Source organism: Eschrichtius robustus, chromosome 20 (genome assembly GCF_028021215.1).
Source record: "Eschrichtius robustus isolate mEscRob2 chromosome 20, mEscRob2.pri, whole genome shotgun sequence".
Lineage (NCBI taxonomy): Eukaryota > Metazoa > Chordata > Mammalia > Artiodactyla > Eschrichtiidae > Eschrichtius > Eschrichtius robustus.
The window spans coordinates 18,213,808-18,230,911 of NC_090843.1; the positions used below are offsets into that span (position 1 = coordinate 18,213,808).

General features: G+C 52.5%; 2 protein-coding genes across 2 annotated transcripts in view; one reads left to right on the plus strand and one right to left on the minus strand.

Annotated features, from left to right (window-relative positions):
• The window catches only part of LOC137755070 (large ribosomal subunit protein eL19), a 406,958-nt gene that overhangs the window by 1,320 nt on the left and 388,534 nt on the right, over nt 1-17,104 (plus strand). The gene's annotated exons all lie outside the window — the stretch shown is intronic.
• On the minus strand, nt 9,433-12,602 carry EPOP (elongin BC and polycomb repressive complex 2 associated protein). The gene has a single exon (XM_068530594.1). The coding sequence runs from the start codon at nt 12,154-12,156 to the stop codon at nt 11,017-11,019; it is 1,140 nt and encodes a 379-aa protein (XP_068386695.1). The 5' UTR covers nt 12,157-12,602; the 3' UTR covers nt 9,433-11,016.

Here is a 17,104-nt window from a genome sequence, read left to right on the forward strand (position 1 = left end):
TGCTACAGCAGATCTGGTGGTATCAGGCAGGAGGAATGCCAGCCTTTTTAACAAGGTTTTAGAGACATTTTTCTTAACCAAAGCCCCAGACAGCTGGCTACTCCAGGCAACATCTGGCCCCCCCATCCCACCAGCCCCAGGCCAAGAGACTGAGAACATCTCCGCCCCTCTGCCTGCCTCCCAACCCCCATTTCTGGTCCCTGGGTGATAAGGTTCTCCACATCTCCCACTCCCTTCTTTGGCCCCCTCCCTCAAGGGCAGGTGTTCGGAAGAGGCTAGTGGGCTCCCAGGTCCAAGGGTATCTTTCCCTGCCCTCTCCCCCTCTTCCACCCCTGCCCCCTTTCCCCGCTCAGCCTGTCACTGCTGTAGAATCAGTCTCTAGCTCCACCCCCGGCTGCACGCTGACCTCGTTTCTGCCTCGATGCAGAGGGGACACGTCCTTACACGTTCCTAGACGCAGAGCGGTGCATGGCCCAGAGACGCATGCTCCACGCACTCAGGATAGCCTGACGCAGGAACTTCGGCGCTCATTCCCAAACACGCTCAGACTCACGCGCACACACGCGCAGTTCCGTAGATACATCCCCAACTCAGGAACCTGTCAGGGACCCACTCACAAACACACACACAGGACCAACGGACACATGTGGACAGACATACGGGCCCTCATAAGCCATAGACAATTCCCCACAGGGGCCCCCCACTGTCTCCAGCTCCTGCTGCCAGGTCCTCTAGGCCAAAACAACACCAAAGGAGGCTCATGGCTGCCTCAGCCACGGGATCGGGCTCACCCCCAACCCAGGAATGTATCCTCAGTCTCCCCTCCTCTCTCCAGGGTGCCCACCTTTCAGAACTGTAGGTGAGTTATTTCCCTGTGACAGGACCCTATACCTCCATGGGAGGGACCAAAGGTGGGGGACACTCCACGTCTGTTTTCATGGTAACAAACAAGGTCCTGTGACCTCTGTCTGTGGCGATGACAGGAAGTGGGTAAGGCAGCCCCACTGTGGGGCCGCTAGAATCTTAATCCCTCTCAGCTGTTCCTCTGTTAAAACAAATGCTGAATTGCACAGGTAGGGAAATGAAAGTCTTTGTAAATTGTCAAGCTCCATGCCATAAATGTAAGAGATCACTGTTTATTTGGCCTGCTGATGTCTGTGCGGTGGGCAGAGGGAAGGTTCGGGCCACTGTCCGCCCTGCTTTTTCTGGGAGATCGCCCTGCCCACATCCTTCATATTTCAAAGACTCTGGCTCTTGACTCCTAGAAAGCCTCTCCGACCCAAGTCTTGCTGCTACCTTGAGCAGCCTCGGGGTCCCGGCAAAACCCAAAAGGTAGGCAACCTCCACTGGCCAACGTCCCCTCCTCCCAGGCCTCTGCCTCCCTGCTTCCACTGCAGCTGCTCTGTGCCCTCCTGACACCTTCACCGTCTCACACTTCTCAGTTTTCTACTGAGATCTTGCCCCGACCCCGCCTTCAACTTCGGTCCCCATCCAACCCCTGGATCCATCACGTCATACCCTCACTCTCGTGGTCCTGGACTTCCTCGGCCTGCAGTGGGAAGAACTCCCGCCCTGGGCCCACCCATGTGCCTGCTGCACTCCTGGACCCCAGCCCTAGAGGCTAAGCTCAGCTGGAAAAAGCCCCACACCCCAGAAGTTTGGTGCCTCCTCCAATTCCCAGTTTGCAACTGTCTCTGTATTGTTGGCAGATTCCTTCTGTCAGCTTGACTCTCTCTGATCTCCTCAATCTTCCAGCCAACTCTTCCCTGTCCCACCCTGTACCCCTCAACCTAGTCCTGTTTCTCAGAGAAAATGGAAGCTCTCTAGAAAGTCCTCCCTCCTCTCCCACAGTTGCCAACGCGCCTTGAGTGTGTGTTTATGTTTGGGAACGCACATTTCCCGCCCCGTCCACCTAGCTCTGGGTCCCAGCCCCTGCCCCCCAACAGAGGCCTAATTCCCTCACTCATCATTTTTCCAGCATCTTCAACCCCTCCCTCTCCCCCAGCTCCACTGCAATCAGGCTTGATCCTGAGTCTCCTTCTAGATTGTTCCCCAACTCTTTCCTTTCCTTCGCATCCAACTTCCTCAAAAGAGATGCCTGCACTTGCTGAATCTACTTCTTTACCGCCCCGGTTCACGCATCCATCCCCCCACCCACCCCCCCCCACCGCTGCCCTTGAAGGGCTATTAGAGTCGCCAGTCACCTCCTAGTTGCCAAGGCTGGTGGATGTTCTTCATCCCCTATTTTATCTGATCCTTGTGCAACATTCAACACGGTTCCCCACTTTCTCCTTCTTGATACACTCTCCCCCCTTGGTTCTCGTGTTAGTTAGGATAAGTGATACTGTATTCATTAGGCCAACTTTTTATTTCATTGTATTTTAATTTGATGTTGTACTAGTTAGGTTAATAACTTTTATTAGGCTAATTAGTTACATTAGTTGGGTTAGGCTAAATTGTATTAGCTTAGTTAAGTTGTATTAGTTAGGCTAAACTCCCGTAACAGAGAGATCCAAAGAAGACAGCTGCTCAAAGAATGTAAAGTTTCTTACATTCCAGGTCCATGAGGAACTCCCCTGCAGTCATTCGGAGACCCAGGTTCCCTCCGTGGTGTTGCTGCACTGCCCCCTAGGGCTTATCGGTGACTCAAGACCAAAGATAGGGGACTGCCCTGTGGGGCTCCAGCCTCGGGAAGGGGAAAGGGAGTGTACAGAGGATTTACCTAGGGTCTTAAAGCCCAGGCGGAGAAGGGCTCACACCACTTCCCCTTGGCCTCCCACTGGTGGGGATGAAATCACACGCCCACACCTGGCAGCGGGGAGCTAGCTGGGAAGTGAGTCCACCTGGGCAGCCACTGGAGCGCAGACATGGATGGACGACCAGCAGGGGTCGCCAGAGTTTCCATGGCGTCTCTCCTACCTCCTGGCCCTTCCTCTCATCTTACTTAATGTCCCTCAGGGTTCTATTCTTGGATCTCTTCCTACTGGACACACATTCCCTGATCATTCTGGTCCAGTCATATGCTGATGACTCCAAACATTTCTATCCCCAGCCCAAATCTCCCTCTTGAACAGCAGACCCGCCTGGATACCAGGGCCAAAAGCTGGATTCAAGCTAGACTCCTCCCTGCCCTCACCCCACACTCCACCCCTCACCAAGGCCTGGTAATTCTGCTTTATAAAGGCCTCTCCTCTCCTTCTCCCTGCAGATTCCCTCATTTTTTCTCACAGCCTCCAAACTCATCTCCCTGCCTCCGCCCACCCCACAATACTTCACACCATCCTCCAGTGACACATGGGGCTTCAAGGTCCAATCCTGAGCCCTCCTCTCTTCCCACTTTTTAGCCTTTCCCTGTTCCCCACATCCAGCCTCCCAACCTCCATTCCCAAGGACGCCCAGGTGACTCACACGAGTACATCTCTGGCCCTCCCCACTTCTCTGAGCACCAGACATATCCACTTGGACGCCTCAAGGGCACCTTGGACTCTACATGCCCAAATCGGAGCTCAGGATGTTCCCCCTGCTCCCACCCAGCACAGTGTTTCCTGTCTCATTGCCAATCCAGGTCTAAAGCCAGAGTCCCAAGACTTGCTCCCTTATCCCCCGGATCTAACCCTCACTACATCCGGTCAATTGTACCTGCGTCCACTTCACTCCACATCCACATCCCCCCACCCCACCGCATCCATCCTCCCAGCCAGGCCACCATCACCCCTTGCCTGGACTCTGACAGTAGCCTCCCCACCAATCTCCCTACATCTGCCTTTGTCCCCATTGTCCATACGCATGCCACAGAGATCCTTTCCAAATGCCACAAATCTGATTGTCGCAGCCTTACTTAAAACCCATCTCTGTCTTCCAGTGTTGTCAGGACGGGCCCTGATCCTTATCTTGGCCTACGAGACCACACAGGACCTGGCCCCACCCTGCCTCTGTGCAGTTTCTCCTCTGACTGGGCTCCAGCCACACTCGGTTCTTTGATGTGCCTCCCTCTCTCCAGCCCCGGGACCATTATCCACACTGTCCCATCTGCCGGGAACACTCTTCCTCCCCTCTCCTTGTTGTTAACTTGTAGCCATCATTCCAAGCTCATCTCAAGGATCATTTCCCCAGAGAAGCCTCTTCTGTTCTCCCTGACCAGGGTGAACCCTTCTGGCCCAGCCCCCGGCCCCTGACACTCGTCTCCTTCACAACACTTGTCTCAGCTGCGTGAGATTATTATTATTGACGATGATCGGTCCCACACACGCTGGAAGAGGGCCAGGACCCTGCCTGATCTGCTCACCATTGTCCTCATCTCTTGTTACACGCGCCCTGTGCTCCAGGCAATATGATCTGTTCAAGAGGCCCGCTCACTCAAGCCACAGATTCCTCCCTACCCTTCAAGCCTCCACTCACGTGTCTCCTCCTCTGGGAAGTCCTCCCTGACTTGCTCCACTGTCCCCTCAGTCGCAAGGATCTCCATCTCCACGCCGGTCATGCTGTCCTGTGACTGCTTGCTCACTTGTCTCTTTCCCGTACTAAGCTGTGAGCTTTGGGGAGAGAAATATGCGGGTTTTGTCATTTCTTATCTCTAGCCCTTAGCCCATTGTCCAGAACAGTTAATGCCTGAGTAAATGTTAGCTCTCTTCACTGCCCCTCCCAATTCCTTTAAAACGGTGCCTCACAGCTTGATACTTAAAGCTAAAAACTGGAAATGACCCAAACATCCATCAACAGAATACATCAACTGTAGAATATTCATACAGTGAAACACTACTACACGGCAATGAAAAGAATAACACACAACAGCATGATGAAGCCAACATGCATAAGGTTGAACAAAAGAAGCCAGAACCAAAAAGTACCTTCCATGTCTATGAAGGTCAAAAACAGGCAAAATAAATCTGTGGTGACAGAGGCAGCGCGGTGGTTATCTCAGGGGGTGGCGGGGGATTGACTGGGAGTGGGCCTGGCGAAGCTTCCCAAAGGGCTGCAAACATTGCTCACCTAGACCTGGGTGGTGCTCACACAGCTATGTCCATGTGTAAATGTTAATCAAGCAGGATTTTTTGTGCGCTTTAAAGTAGATAATTTTCCCTTTATTTTTTTTAAGTGCTATAATTTTGCAACAAATCATGGATAACAGACCTCTTGTGTCTCAGAGTCACTTCCTGCTACCGAGTCCCCTGATTTTAGGTGATGATAACTGAAGCCCAGAGAGGGTAAACCACTCAGGTGGAGTTGCCCAGCACGTCTGTGGAAAGCCCACATCCTAAGGAGGGGACTGCCCATGCAACTAAAGGCTCTTCAGGGGCAGGCTCTGTGTCTTTGTGTTTCTGGCACAGAGCTCTGTGGTCTCCAAATATTGGTGGGGGCTACCCCCAGTCTGTAACTTGTTGCTACTGGGGTGGTGAAACATGGCAGCAGTGTGGTCATTAAGAGCACAAACTCTAAGGGCACAATTCTGTAACTGTGTGGACTTAACCTCTTTGTACCTCAGTTTCCTCATCTGCAAAATGGGGATTATAATAGTACCTACCTCATCATGTTCTAAGGATTAGATGAGTGACTAAACATAAAGCCCTTAGAACAGTGCCTGGCCCCAAGCCATGTAAGTGTTTGCTATGATAACCTCTATTAGGGGAAAACCCAGGCAGACAGTCCAGAGTTAAACTCTGCTCTGCCACTGGCTGTGCCACCTCAGGCAAGTTGATTAACCTCTCTGAGCCTCCATTTCCTCATCTATTAAACAGAGCTAATAATACCTTTCTTTTGTTATAAAAGCAAAATAATGCATGCAAAGCCCCCGGCTAAGTTCCTTGTGTGCAGGGACCATGTCTCACACATCCCTCTTCCCAAGCCCCAGCACTGGGAGGTGCTCAATGGCCTGTAAGAATTATGCCTTCCCCACCCACCCTTGTCCGGCGTCCATCCTCCTTCTGGTGCTAGCAGACAGCTGCATCTAGCGGACAACTCTGTAACTGCATGCTGGCCAAGTTCCACTCTCCAAGCTGGGTGCAGTCCTTTAAATAAGCCTTTTAAAATAGGCACTCTGCATTGGACAAGTATTCGTTAGGTGCCTGCTGTGTACAGGACATGGATCCAGGACCTAAATAAAATGAAACAAGAGATACAAGATGACTGCAGAGGGGTGCAAGAAAAAAATCACAAACAATTATAACTGTATCATCAATACCCTACTTTTTTATCTTAAAGAAAATACATAGGGGGACTTGACACACTGAACAGTGTCTTCTCGGGAAGTTTTTGTTTGTTTGTTTGTTTGTTTTAACATCTTTCTTGGAGCATAATTGCAGGAAGTTTTTACAATTGCAGGAATGATTTCCAAGTGGCCGTTTCATGTCAATGACTCTCAGTTAAGGCCAAAGCAATGAAATGAAAGCTTAGGTCAGAAAGGTGATTCCCTTAGGATAGCCGGACTAGTTTCCCAGGTTCTTCATGGAGAGGAGGACTGGGGTCGTCCAAAGCCCATATTCTTCTACCACATTTTACTACCCCTCCCCCAGACTTATATAAGAGTGAAGAGGGTCTAGCGGTGGCACAGATCACATCCAACTGGGGGGAATCAAAGAAGACTTCGTGGAGGAGATTGCATCTCACATGGGGAATGAAGGTAGAGAAAGAGTGGGTGGCTGGGGCAGGAAGGGCGTTCCAGTGTGATGGACCATACAGTGTACAAAGTGAAGTAACAGGGAAAGCCTGGACAGGAGAGTTAGGGCCAAATCATAGAGGGCCCCAAAGGACAGGCCAAGGAGGCTGCATTTAATAGAATCAAGGGACCCACTGAGTAAGAAGGTAACCTAATCCGAGGAGGTCAGAGAAAAATCTGAGATCCAGAAACTATTTAGGTGGCTACTGCAAGAGTCCAGACCACACCTGTGGGAGTTGCACCATGATGGAGACAATAAGAGATACTGGCGAGGCTAGAAGCAGGGGGAGGTTCAGAAATTGGTAGTAGTGGGTCAAATGGGAGAACCCAGGGGAGAATTCAAGGTGCCGAGCCTTGGGGATATGAAAAGGAAAAAGGCAGAGCTATAATCAGAATGTGGACTTGACCAGGAAGGGACTGATGTGAGCAGGGGGTGGAGACAATGAGCTGGGTCTTCAACAGGGAGAGTGTGAATTGCCAGCGTCCACAGGAGACCTGGCACCAAAGCTCAGGAGAGGGGCTGGGCTGGAGGGAGAGGAGGCAGGTACCTATGCCTGTGATTTGGGAGTCACTTACCTATGCCTGTGCCAGCTGAAGATTTGGAAGAAGACAAAAGAAATCACGTGGGGAGACATGGGGGCAGAGGGTAGATGTCACCTGGACATCATCAGTCTGCCTCTTTTTAAAGCTTCCTAGGGACAGAGGAAGCTGAGGAGGCACAGAAGACAGAGGGAACTTTGGAGAGAGAAAACCAGGAGACCCTGGTGCACGTCCAGCAGCGTCACAGGTCATGGAGTGATTCAGGGGTCAGGGAGGCCGGGAGGCAACCACTGGATTTGTGGTTGAGGGTTGTCATGGGTGACCCTGGAAAGAGCAGTTTCAGTTTCGGGGGCAGAAGTCAAGCCACAAAGATTTAAAAGGCAAGAGGCAGAGGGTGTGGGGCAACTGAGGATCCCAGGAGGAGGGAGGTGATGGTGAGCAGAGCTGGATTAGGAGGAGGCAGGCGAGGTACCTTGGGAACAAAACTTAAGGAGGTTCTCCCTCTCAGGGTCTTGCAGGTGGTCCTGATGAGGAGGGGCAGACACCTGGTCCCAGAGCTGTTGAGAGATAGAGACCCTCTGAGACTAAAGGAACTGAGATAACCCAGGAAGGGAACTTCGAGACCCAGACAGAAGCTAAGACCCTTCGACCTCCACATCTAGGCAAAAACACAGTGGCCAGTGGTAGAGCCTCGGAGGACATGAAGGCTGGGGGAGGGGAGGGATGGAAAGAGGATGTACCGATAATCTGGGAGCAGGGGCAGGGGACTCCAAGAGAAACACAGAGAGCGAGTGGAGGAAACCAGGGAGGGAGGGAGAGCTTCCTCGGGACCCTCCTGGGGAGATTTTCCCTACCCCGCCTCAGTGAGTGTTAGGAGGAGGGAGAGTCCCAGCATCCTTGTGTCAGCCTGAGGAAAGCAAGGGGTCCAACTCTGCCTTTCCCCAGGCTGCTCCAACTCAGGGAGGCTTGTGGTCCCAGCCCAAGAAGGTCTGTACCCGACACCGACCCAGCACACCACACACAGTACATGTTTCCTTCCTCCAGGAAGCCTGAGCAAGTTTTTCCATCCTGGGACTTAGTTTCTGTAGTGAGCTGAATGGTGGCACCCAAAAAGATAAGTCCCCGCCCTAACTCCACTGCCCCCAGAACCTGTGAATGTGACCTTATTTGGAGAAAGGGTCTTTGCAGATGTAATTTAATTAAGGTTGTCATGATGAGATCATCCTGGATTATCCAGGTGGGCCCTAAATCCAATGACAAATGTCCTTATAAGAGACAGAAGAGGGGAAGGCCACGTGAAGATGGAAGCAGAGATTGGAGTAAGGCGGCCACAACCCAAGAAACACCTGGAGCCACCAGAAGCTGGAGGAGGCGAGGGATTCTCCCCTAGAGCCTCTGGGGGGAGCACAGCCCTGCAGTCACCTTGATTTTGGACTTCTAGCCTTTAGAATTGTGAGAGAATAAATTTCTATTGTTTCAAGCCACCAAGGTTTTGGCAATTTGTTGTGGCAGCCCTAGGAGACTAATATAGTACCCTATTCTGTAAAATGACTAGAAAGATTCTAGGGATGCTTCCAGCCCTAAGATTCTCCAAATTAAACCATTCAGCAAGGAGAGGAGTTCCAGGTCTGGCCAAAAGGTGTGTTTTTTAACTCACTGCCCGGCCCCCTTCCAGGTTGAGGATTAGTACTTTGACTTGAAGGAGGAGGAAAGCCAAAGGAACGGCATCCCCTCCCACTCCTCAGAGAAGAAGGAAGAGTCCCAAAAGGGTATTTCATGACCCACCACTCCTCTCCTTCGCCCAGAGCTCACGCCACCACGCCCAGGCTGGTCGAATGGGCCCAAACTGACCTGACTAAAAGCAAGGAGCTCTTTAAAAGCAGGAGTCGGCCTTTCTGAATTTCTCCTTGCAAACCTCGCCCCCTCTTCACAGCGCCTCTCTCCCCACCCCTCACATTTGCGTTCTTCCTTGACCTTCCCCATTCTTGGGGGGCAAGATAAGATGGATACCCCTGAAGCACAGGAATGGAAGGCACTCCCCCACCCTCCTCCCTCCTCCCCACAACACAGCTGGAGGGGGAGGGGAGGTCAGCAGGGTTCATAAAGGCCAGATGTTGAGGAGAAAGAGAGCAGTGCCCGACCCACACCCACCCACCCCACCCCCACCCCCACCCCCACCCCCAGCAAAAGAAAAATTAAAAGAGACAGCTTCTAAAACAAACAAAACTTTTGTGGTCCAAAACAGTTTTTCTCGAGAATCTGCTCTATGCAAACATTAACAACTTTTTACAAAGCATTTTCACAGAAAAGGAGACAAGTCCTTCCCCAGTATCATATGTGGGAATTGTTCCTCCCTTGTCCCGTCTTGGGGGAAAAGGGGGCGATATTCACTAGTGTGGGCAGAAGGGTCACTGGGTCCCTCAGCTGTTGGGAAGATCGGCAACCCCCAGGTTCCCCTCACACCTAAACTTGGAATTTCCCTAAGAGCTAAACTCCCCAGACCTCACCTGGGTGGAGGAGAAAGCAATTCCACTCCCCTCTGACTCACTCCCCTCCCCCAGGAAAACAGAACTTCTGACCTCAAAACTAATCCCCTGGCCCTGCCCCTTTCGGATCCATCAGGTCCCTGACAACTCCCGAAATGCCTGAAGTTGGGTGGGGGGAGGATGCTAAAGGTCCCTCAGCCCAGTTCCCATCCAAACCCAAACTTTGCCCCTTCAAAACCCACTGGACCTTGTGGTTAGGCCAAGAGCCCTTTCATTTACCCCCTCCACAAAGAGCAGCTTGTCTTCTTTCTAGCCTTGAAGGGGTCTCAGTTTGGGTGTTCAAAGAATGGACCCAGGCCTGCCCTCTACCTCCACACCCTCCATCCTTAAACCGGTGTCGAGGACCTGGAAAGGCAACTTGTTTGGTCTGATTTTATTGATTTCTTCCACCTTCCATTACTTTCCCTGGGATGGTCTCTGGCCCCTTCCCCAGACAAAGTCTGCACTTTTGAAGGGGAGGAGGTCCCTCAGCCCTGTGCCTCCTAATATGAGGAGTAAACTGGCAGAGGGGGCTGACTTATGGGGGGGAGTCCTCTTTTACCCATCAGCCCTTATAACCTGAAAGCAAACGGGGAATACTGAAGAGGCGTACCCCAAAACTGGACAAAGGGGAAAGGTTGGTGGCTGAGAATGAAGGTCTCGGTAACTAGGGGTCACTTGACTTGGGGGTCCCTAGGAAAAGAACCGGAAGGGGGTGATCTCCCCCTTGCCTAAGCTGCTCCCTCCCCCAAGAAGGCTGCAGTGGTGCCCGGAGACTAGGGAAGGCCGGAGGGGAGTGAAGGGTTAAAGGCCTGGATGGTGCGGGTGGGGGATGCCCCCGGGAGCTGCCAATCACCTCCCCACCCCCACCAGGGCCCCCCCACCCCAATCCCCAGGCTCGACCACAGAAACAACCGGTTTGTCCATCACCAAGGTCTCTCTCCCTCTTTTTTTTTCCTTGTCTTTGAGCTGTAGCCTCCTCGGCTCCCCCTGGGGTGAAGGCCCTGCCCCCAGAGATCTGAGATGGAAGAGGCGAGGGATTGGAATCTATGTCTTTAAGCCTTTTTCGATTAAGCCTTCTCCTGACTCCAGCCCTTGGTTCGTATCCAAAGGATGAGGGGGAGGGGGTGTCACCCCAACCAGTTAGGTGCTTGAAGATCACTGTCATTTGAGGTCCCTCTGACCACAGCCCATAAAACCTGAAGAGGACAGGCAAAGGTGAGAAATGAGGCTCTGTCCTCGAGCCCGCAATTTGGCTGTGGCCCCCACTTTTCCCCTTTGGCAGAAGAGGTCTCACGCTCAGAGCTGCTCCAGGTTGATCCCCCAGAATTTGAGGCCGGGGGGCTCAGGGACAGCGGGACCCCCAATCTGCCACCTCCACAGCGGGTGGGCAGGCGGGGGCTTAGAGTCTCCCTGGAGACGAAGCGAGGATGCCGGCCCTAAGTCTCCGTCCTCCCCCACCACCAGGGCCGGGGGGCAGGGGAAGCAGTCGAGGAGGCTGAAGGTGCTCGTGGTGGGGAGCGTCGGTGCAGGACGGCGGGGCTGTGCGCTGCGTTGGGGGGGCGTCGGCCGCCGGCGTTTCTTGGCGGCTCCCCGGGAGGGCCCTTTGGCTGGGGGCCGCTCGGGCCCCCGGCGCAAACTCGGAGTGTCGAGGGCGAAGCCCTTCGCGTAACACCAAAGTTTCGAGCGGCGGATCAGACGATCGAAATGTTCCTGGCGGAGATCGCCGGGCGCCGCCGGAGCTTCGCTGGCCGTCGAGGGGCTGGCGGCCGTTGCCTCGGGGGCGGCCTTCTGGGTGTTTCCATCGACTGCGGCAGTCTGGCTCGGCGGGGTCGGCTCCGGCGCTGTCCCGGGCCCCGCGGGCTCAGAGGAGAGGCCCGCAGGTGGCGGCGGAGGCCGGGAACCCGGTTCCTGATGCGGGCTGGCGGCGGGGCCAGGCTGGGAGTCGAGACCCGGGGCTGGCCTAGGCGGAGCCGAGACGGAGCTGGTCGGAGATTCCCGAGGGCGCCGGGGCGCCGGGCAGCGGCCGGGAGGTACGCCGGAGCGAGCGCCGAAGTGCGGGAAACTGCCTCCGCCCTCTTCCTCCTCGCCGCGGCCCCGGCACACAGCGGCGTCGGCATCCTGGCTGGCCGGGGAGTTGGGATCGCTGTACCGCCCGGCCTGTCCCGCGAGGTGCTTCAGGCCATCCGGGGCCCAGCCGCCGGTGCACAGGGGGGCATGAGGGCCCAGCAGCACCGGGGCCCGCGGCGCCAGCTCCCCAGGCCCCAGGCCCAGAGAGGACGCCCGGGGTTTGGCAAGGGCGCAGAAGGCAAGGGCACGCAGGCACAGCGGAGAGAACTCCTGGGTCCCCCGACGCGTCTTCCGGGGTGTGGGCGAGCAGGGCGACCCTCGCGGGGACGCCGGCACTGCGAGGCGGGGAGCGGGGCACAGAGTCTCCATGGAACCACCCGGGGGGGTGCCCACTGCGGGGGCCCTGGTCCCAGCGGCGGGATGCCCTGGCTGCCCGAAGAGCCCACGGGCGAGGGGAACATCGCCCCCCCCTCGACGGGGAGATCTCTGCTCACGGGCGCCCCCGGCCCGCACCCCTGGGCCGCGGAGCTCCGGGTCCCTCTTCGATCTCGTCACGCGGCCCTCCTGGCGGCCGGACTCCTGGGTCCCTGCGAGTCCCGGCGCGGTCGGCCGCCCTTCCTGCCGCCGCGATCCCTGTGCAGCCCAGGCGGGAGCCCCTCTTGAGTTGCCCAGAGCGCAGAGGCTGGGGAAACAAAGCGGCCGGCGGCCGCGGGAGGCGGGAAGGACCCCGGGCCCGGCACCCGGTGCCCGGGCCCAGGCGGCAGGGAGGGCGCCTTCCGCCCGCTCGGCTTCTTTCTTCCCCGCTGGCTCCCGGAGACCGCGTTATAGAGAACTGCCCCCTCGCTGCCCCAATACCAGCGCCGGGGCCGCGAGCCCGCCGCTGATTGGGCGGCACTGCCAGTGACGTTAGCCCGGACCCCACCCCTCCAGCGGCACCGCCCCCGTCCCCATTCCGCACACAGACACACACACGTGGACCCGGCGCGGCGGCGGCTGGGAGGGAGGAAAGGAGGGTGCGTGCGCGGGTGGGATCGCGACTGGCGAAACGCGCCACTGCACGTGGCGCGGTGGCGTCCTGGTGTTCAGTCGCCGCAAAGCACTTCATTTCTTCCTTAGCAGTCATGGTTTTCGCATCCGTAAAATGGGAATGTTCATATCTACCCTCTTGGGACAACGTGAATCAACATAGGTGAATCGCAAAGGCGAAGATGAAAGAAAAGATGAAAAGAGGTTGTTTAGAAACTTTGCACAGCAGGGACTCCCGCGAGCAGAGAATGTTCCCAACCTCTCTGTTTCTGTCGCCTAGAACAGTGCCTGGCACACAGTGGGCTCAAAAAATGTTGAATGAATAGTTAGGAATTCAGTGAGTGTGTGCAAGATGATAAAAGGAAGAAATAAATTCCGAGAGGAGGAGTATTATTACACCCACGAAAGACGATAAATAGACTTTCTCAGTACCTGTTTCCATTTCTGACTTAGCTTCTAAATAGCCCCTTGAACAAATTCTGAGGGGCTGGCTCTGCAGCTCCCCTCAAATCCCAAGACTCTGCCCTGTGAGGCCTGAACTGCCAAAATGGGTTGAGGAGACCAAAGGAGGGGACACACACACCCTCACTCTTATCTCCCCCAAGCAGAGTAAAGCAAAGAAAAAGTGAATTCCAATAAAAATCCTGATAATGGAGGACCGCGTCCCCGCAGCACGTTCTATCCTCTTACCCTTATTTAGTTTCTGTAGATCCTGCTATTATATGAAAATCTGTGAATGTTCTTTGTTGTCTGTTCTTCTTTGTCGTTGTTGTTGTGTGTCTCTCCCATTAGTCTGGAAATGAGCTGATGAGAACTTTGTTTTAATCACTTCTGCATCCTCAGTGCCTAGAACAGTGCCCAGACTTAATAAGTGCTCAATATATATTTGTAAGTGAATGAATGAATCCCTGAAATATTTCTCTCAATAAAAATCAGGTTATTGGAATATAGCGACTTCCCATCCCCAGAAATATACAGAGAGATTGATATGATGACATGGAGTAAGGGTGTGTTCGTATGTGGGGGGGCGGGCGGTGGTGTGGTCACAGAGAGAAATATCTTACTCTGAGGCAGGGATAAGAGAGGGTTTCTGTAAGGGGACAAATAATGCAGCTTGCATCCTGGTCCTCCTGGTGATGACAACAGAAGTATTGTTTCCCTACACGTCATCACATAACATTTGGGAGGAAAGGGATCAGGAAGCTTTGTCGTCCCTACATCCCTTTTGCAGAGGCCAGAGGTAAAGACCCCAAGGTGGGGCTAGGGTTTGACGAACAAGGGGGTGTTGTGTTCTACTGCTCAAAACACTCACCCCCTAGCATCTTCTGCAGAAGAAGTCTTCAGGGAAGTTGTCATGAAGGGGGATCCTGGGGTCCTGCCAGGTCTAGACTCCAGGGTTCCTGAGTGCCAAGAGCCCTGCTCCCCCGCCACTCACACACACACAGACGGGAGGAAAGTTCTGGAAGGATGATGATCTTCACAGCTGTCTCTCCTGGTGGACAGTGCTGAAAACTTTTACCCTGAGACAGTAGTACCAGATTTCTTTTGCTTATGGGGCTGGGGGCATGTTTTTCAGTCCGACCCTACTCCAAACTCTTTGCAACTAAGATATCTGGGGAGTGGGCTTGGGCCCCACATGCGGGAAGCTAGACTGGAAAACTCTTTTCATCTTCTAGAGTCTCACTCATATTTGTATCCTCGTACCTAGCACAGTGTTGACACAAGGAGAGAACACTCAAAAAAATTTTTGGCATGAATAAATGAATGAATCGTATATATCAATGCAGAAAGGGGCTCCTCTTTCTGCCACCCCAAAAGCCACCAGTCCCACAAATCTGAGTTTAGGGACTTTATTGGGTCTATTACTACTGAGAGTCCTTCCCTGGAGGAGGAATTCTCTCCGCCTCCACTTTCCCTTTTTTCCCCTTCCTTGAATCAGGCACCCCAGAATACAGCCCAGGTGTGAAAACTCTTTGTGGGCACAGAAGCACTATACAAACAGTAGGGGTTAGTGTGAGTAACTCTCCAGCTGAAAGGGCCTAGAGTCATTGGACCTCCACTGTCAGAGGGCTTGGACCAGGGGTGTCTGCTGTGCGACCCTGGGCAGATCACTTGGACACTCTGAGTCTCAGCACCCCTATCAGTGAAAAGGCAGAACAGTGGCTTCCTCACAACGTTATCAGGAGGGTGGAAACGATGTGAGCGGGCTGACCCAGCTGTTGCAATTCCTGTTGCGTACAGTAGAGGACACTCGAGGACACTCGACCCCATCCTCAGCCTGTGGGATGAGGAGGCAGCACCCTTCACAGAAACCTCTCCTCCTCCCCAGAGGAGAAAAATAGGGACGAGGCTGGATGCCGGGTCCCATCTGACTCCTCCGGGATAAGGGATAGGAAAGGCCCCTCAAGACCTGGAAGCCAGGCTTCCCTTTCTGTGGCCCATCTGAGTCTCACCCAAAGGCCTGTGTTCAAGGATTTGGGAACAGGGGACCAGCCCACTTTCCCCAGAAGAAGGCACAGCAGCGAACTGGCCCTAGACGGCCAGCCCAATAATAATTTCTATAGTACTGACAGCATTCCAGTCTCTGTTCTAAGAACTTTGTTATTTAATCCCCATAATAATTCTGAGGTACTTTTTTTTTCATTGAAGTATTGTTGATTTACAATGTTGTGTTAGTTTCTGGTGTACAGCAAAGTGATTCAGTTATACATATATATACATATTCTTTTTCATAGTCTTTTTCATTATGGTTTATTACAGGATATTGAATATAGTTCCCTGTGTTTTACGGTAGGACCTTGTTGTTTATCTATTTTATATATAGTGGTTTGTATCTGCTAATACCATACTCCTAATTTATCCCTCTCCTACCTCCTTTCCCCTTTGGTAACCTTAAGTCTGTTTTCTTTTTTTAATTTAATTTAATTTAAATTTTTTTTTTAAGTTTGTGCTTTTTTTAAAATTTTATTTATTTATTTATTTATTTATTTATTTATTTATTTATTTATTTATTTATTTTAAGGCTGTGTTGGGTCTTCGTTTCTGTGCGAGGGCTTTCTCTAGTTGCCTCAAGTGGGGTCCACTCTTCATCGCGGTGCGCGGGCCTCTCATTATCGCGGCCTCTCTTGTTGCGGAGCACAGGCTCCAGACGCACAGGCTCAGTAATTGTGGCTCACGGGCTTAGTTGCTCGGCGGCATGTGGGATTTTCCCAGACCAGGGCTCGAACCTGTGTCCCCTGCATTGGCAGGCAGATTCTCAACCACTGCGTCACCAGGGAAGCCCCTAATTTAATTTTTATACAGAAGGTTCTTATTGGTTATCTATTTTATACATATTAGTGTATATATGTCAATCTCAATCTCCCATTTCATCCCACCACCACCACCCCCGCCCCGCTTTCCCCTCTTGGTGTCTATACGTTTGTTCTCTCCATCTGTGTCTCTATTTCTGCCTTGCAAACCGGTTCATCTGTAACGTTTTTCTGGATTCCACATATATGCGTTAATATATGATATTTGTTTTTCTCTTTCTGACTTAATTCACTGTATATGACAGTCTCTAGGTCCATCCACGTCTCTACGTAATGACCCAACTTCGTTCCTTTTTACCGTAAGTCTGTTTTCTATGTCTATGAATCTGTTTCTGTGTCGTAAATAAGTTCATTTGTGTCATATTTTAGATTCCACATGTAAGTGATATCATATGGTATTTGTCTTTCTCTTTCTGACTTACTTCACTTAGTATGATGATTTCTAGGTCCATCCATGTTGCTGCAAATGGCATTATTTCATTCTTTTTTATGGCTGAGTAGTATTCCATTGTGTATATATACCACATCTTCTTTATCCATTCATCTGTTGATGGACATTTAAGCTGCTTCCATGTCCTGGCTATCGTAAACAGTGCTGCTGTGAACATTGGGGTCCATGTATCTTTGCAAATTATAGTTTTCTCTGGATATATGCCCAGGAGTGGGATTGCTGGATCATATGGCAACTCTATTTTTAGTTTTTTAAGGAACCTCCATACTGTTTTCCATAGTGGCTGCACCAATTTACATTCCCACCAACAGTGTAGGAGGGTTCCCTTTTCTCCACACTCGCTGCAGCTTTTGTTATTTGTAGACTTTTTAATGATGGCCATTCTGACCAGTGTGAGGTAGTACCTATGAGGTGATGCTTTTTTTTTTATAGCTACTTTTTTTATTTTTATTTATTTATTTATTTTTGGCTGTGCTGGGTCTTCGGTTCGTGCGAGGGCTTTCTCTAGTTGCGGCAAGTGGGGGCCACT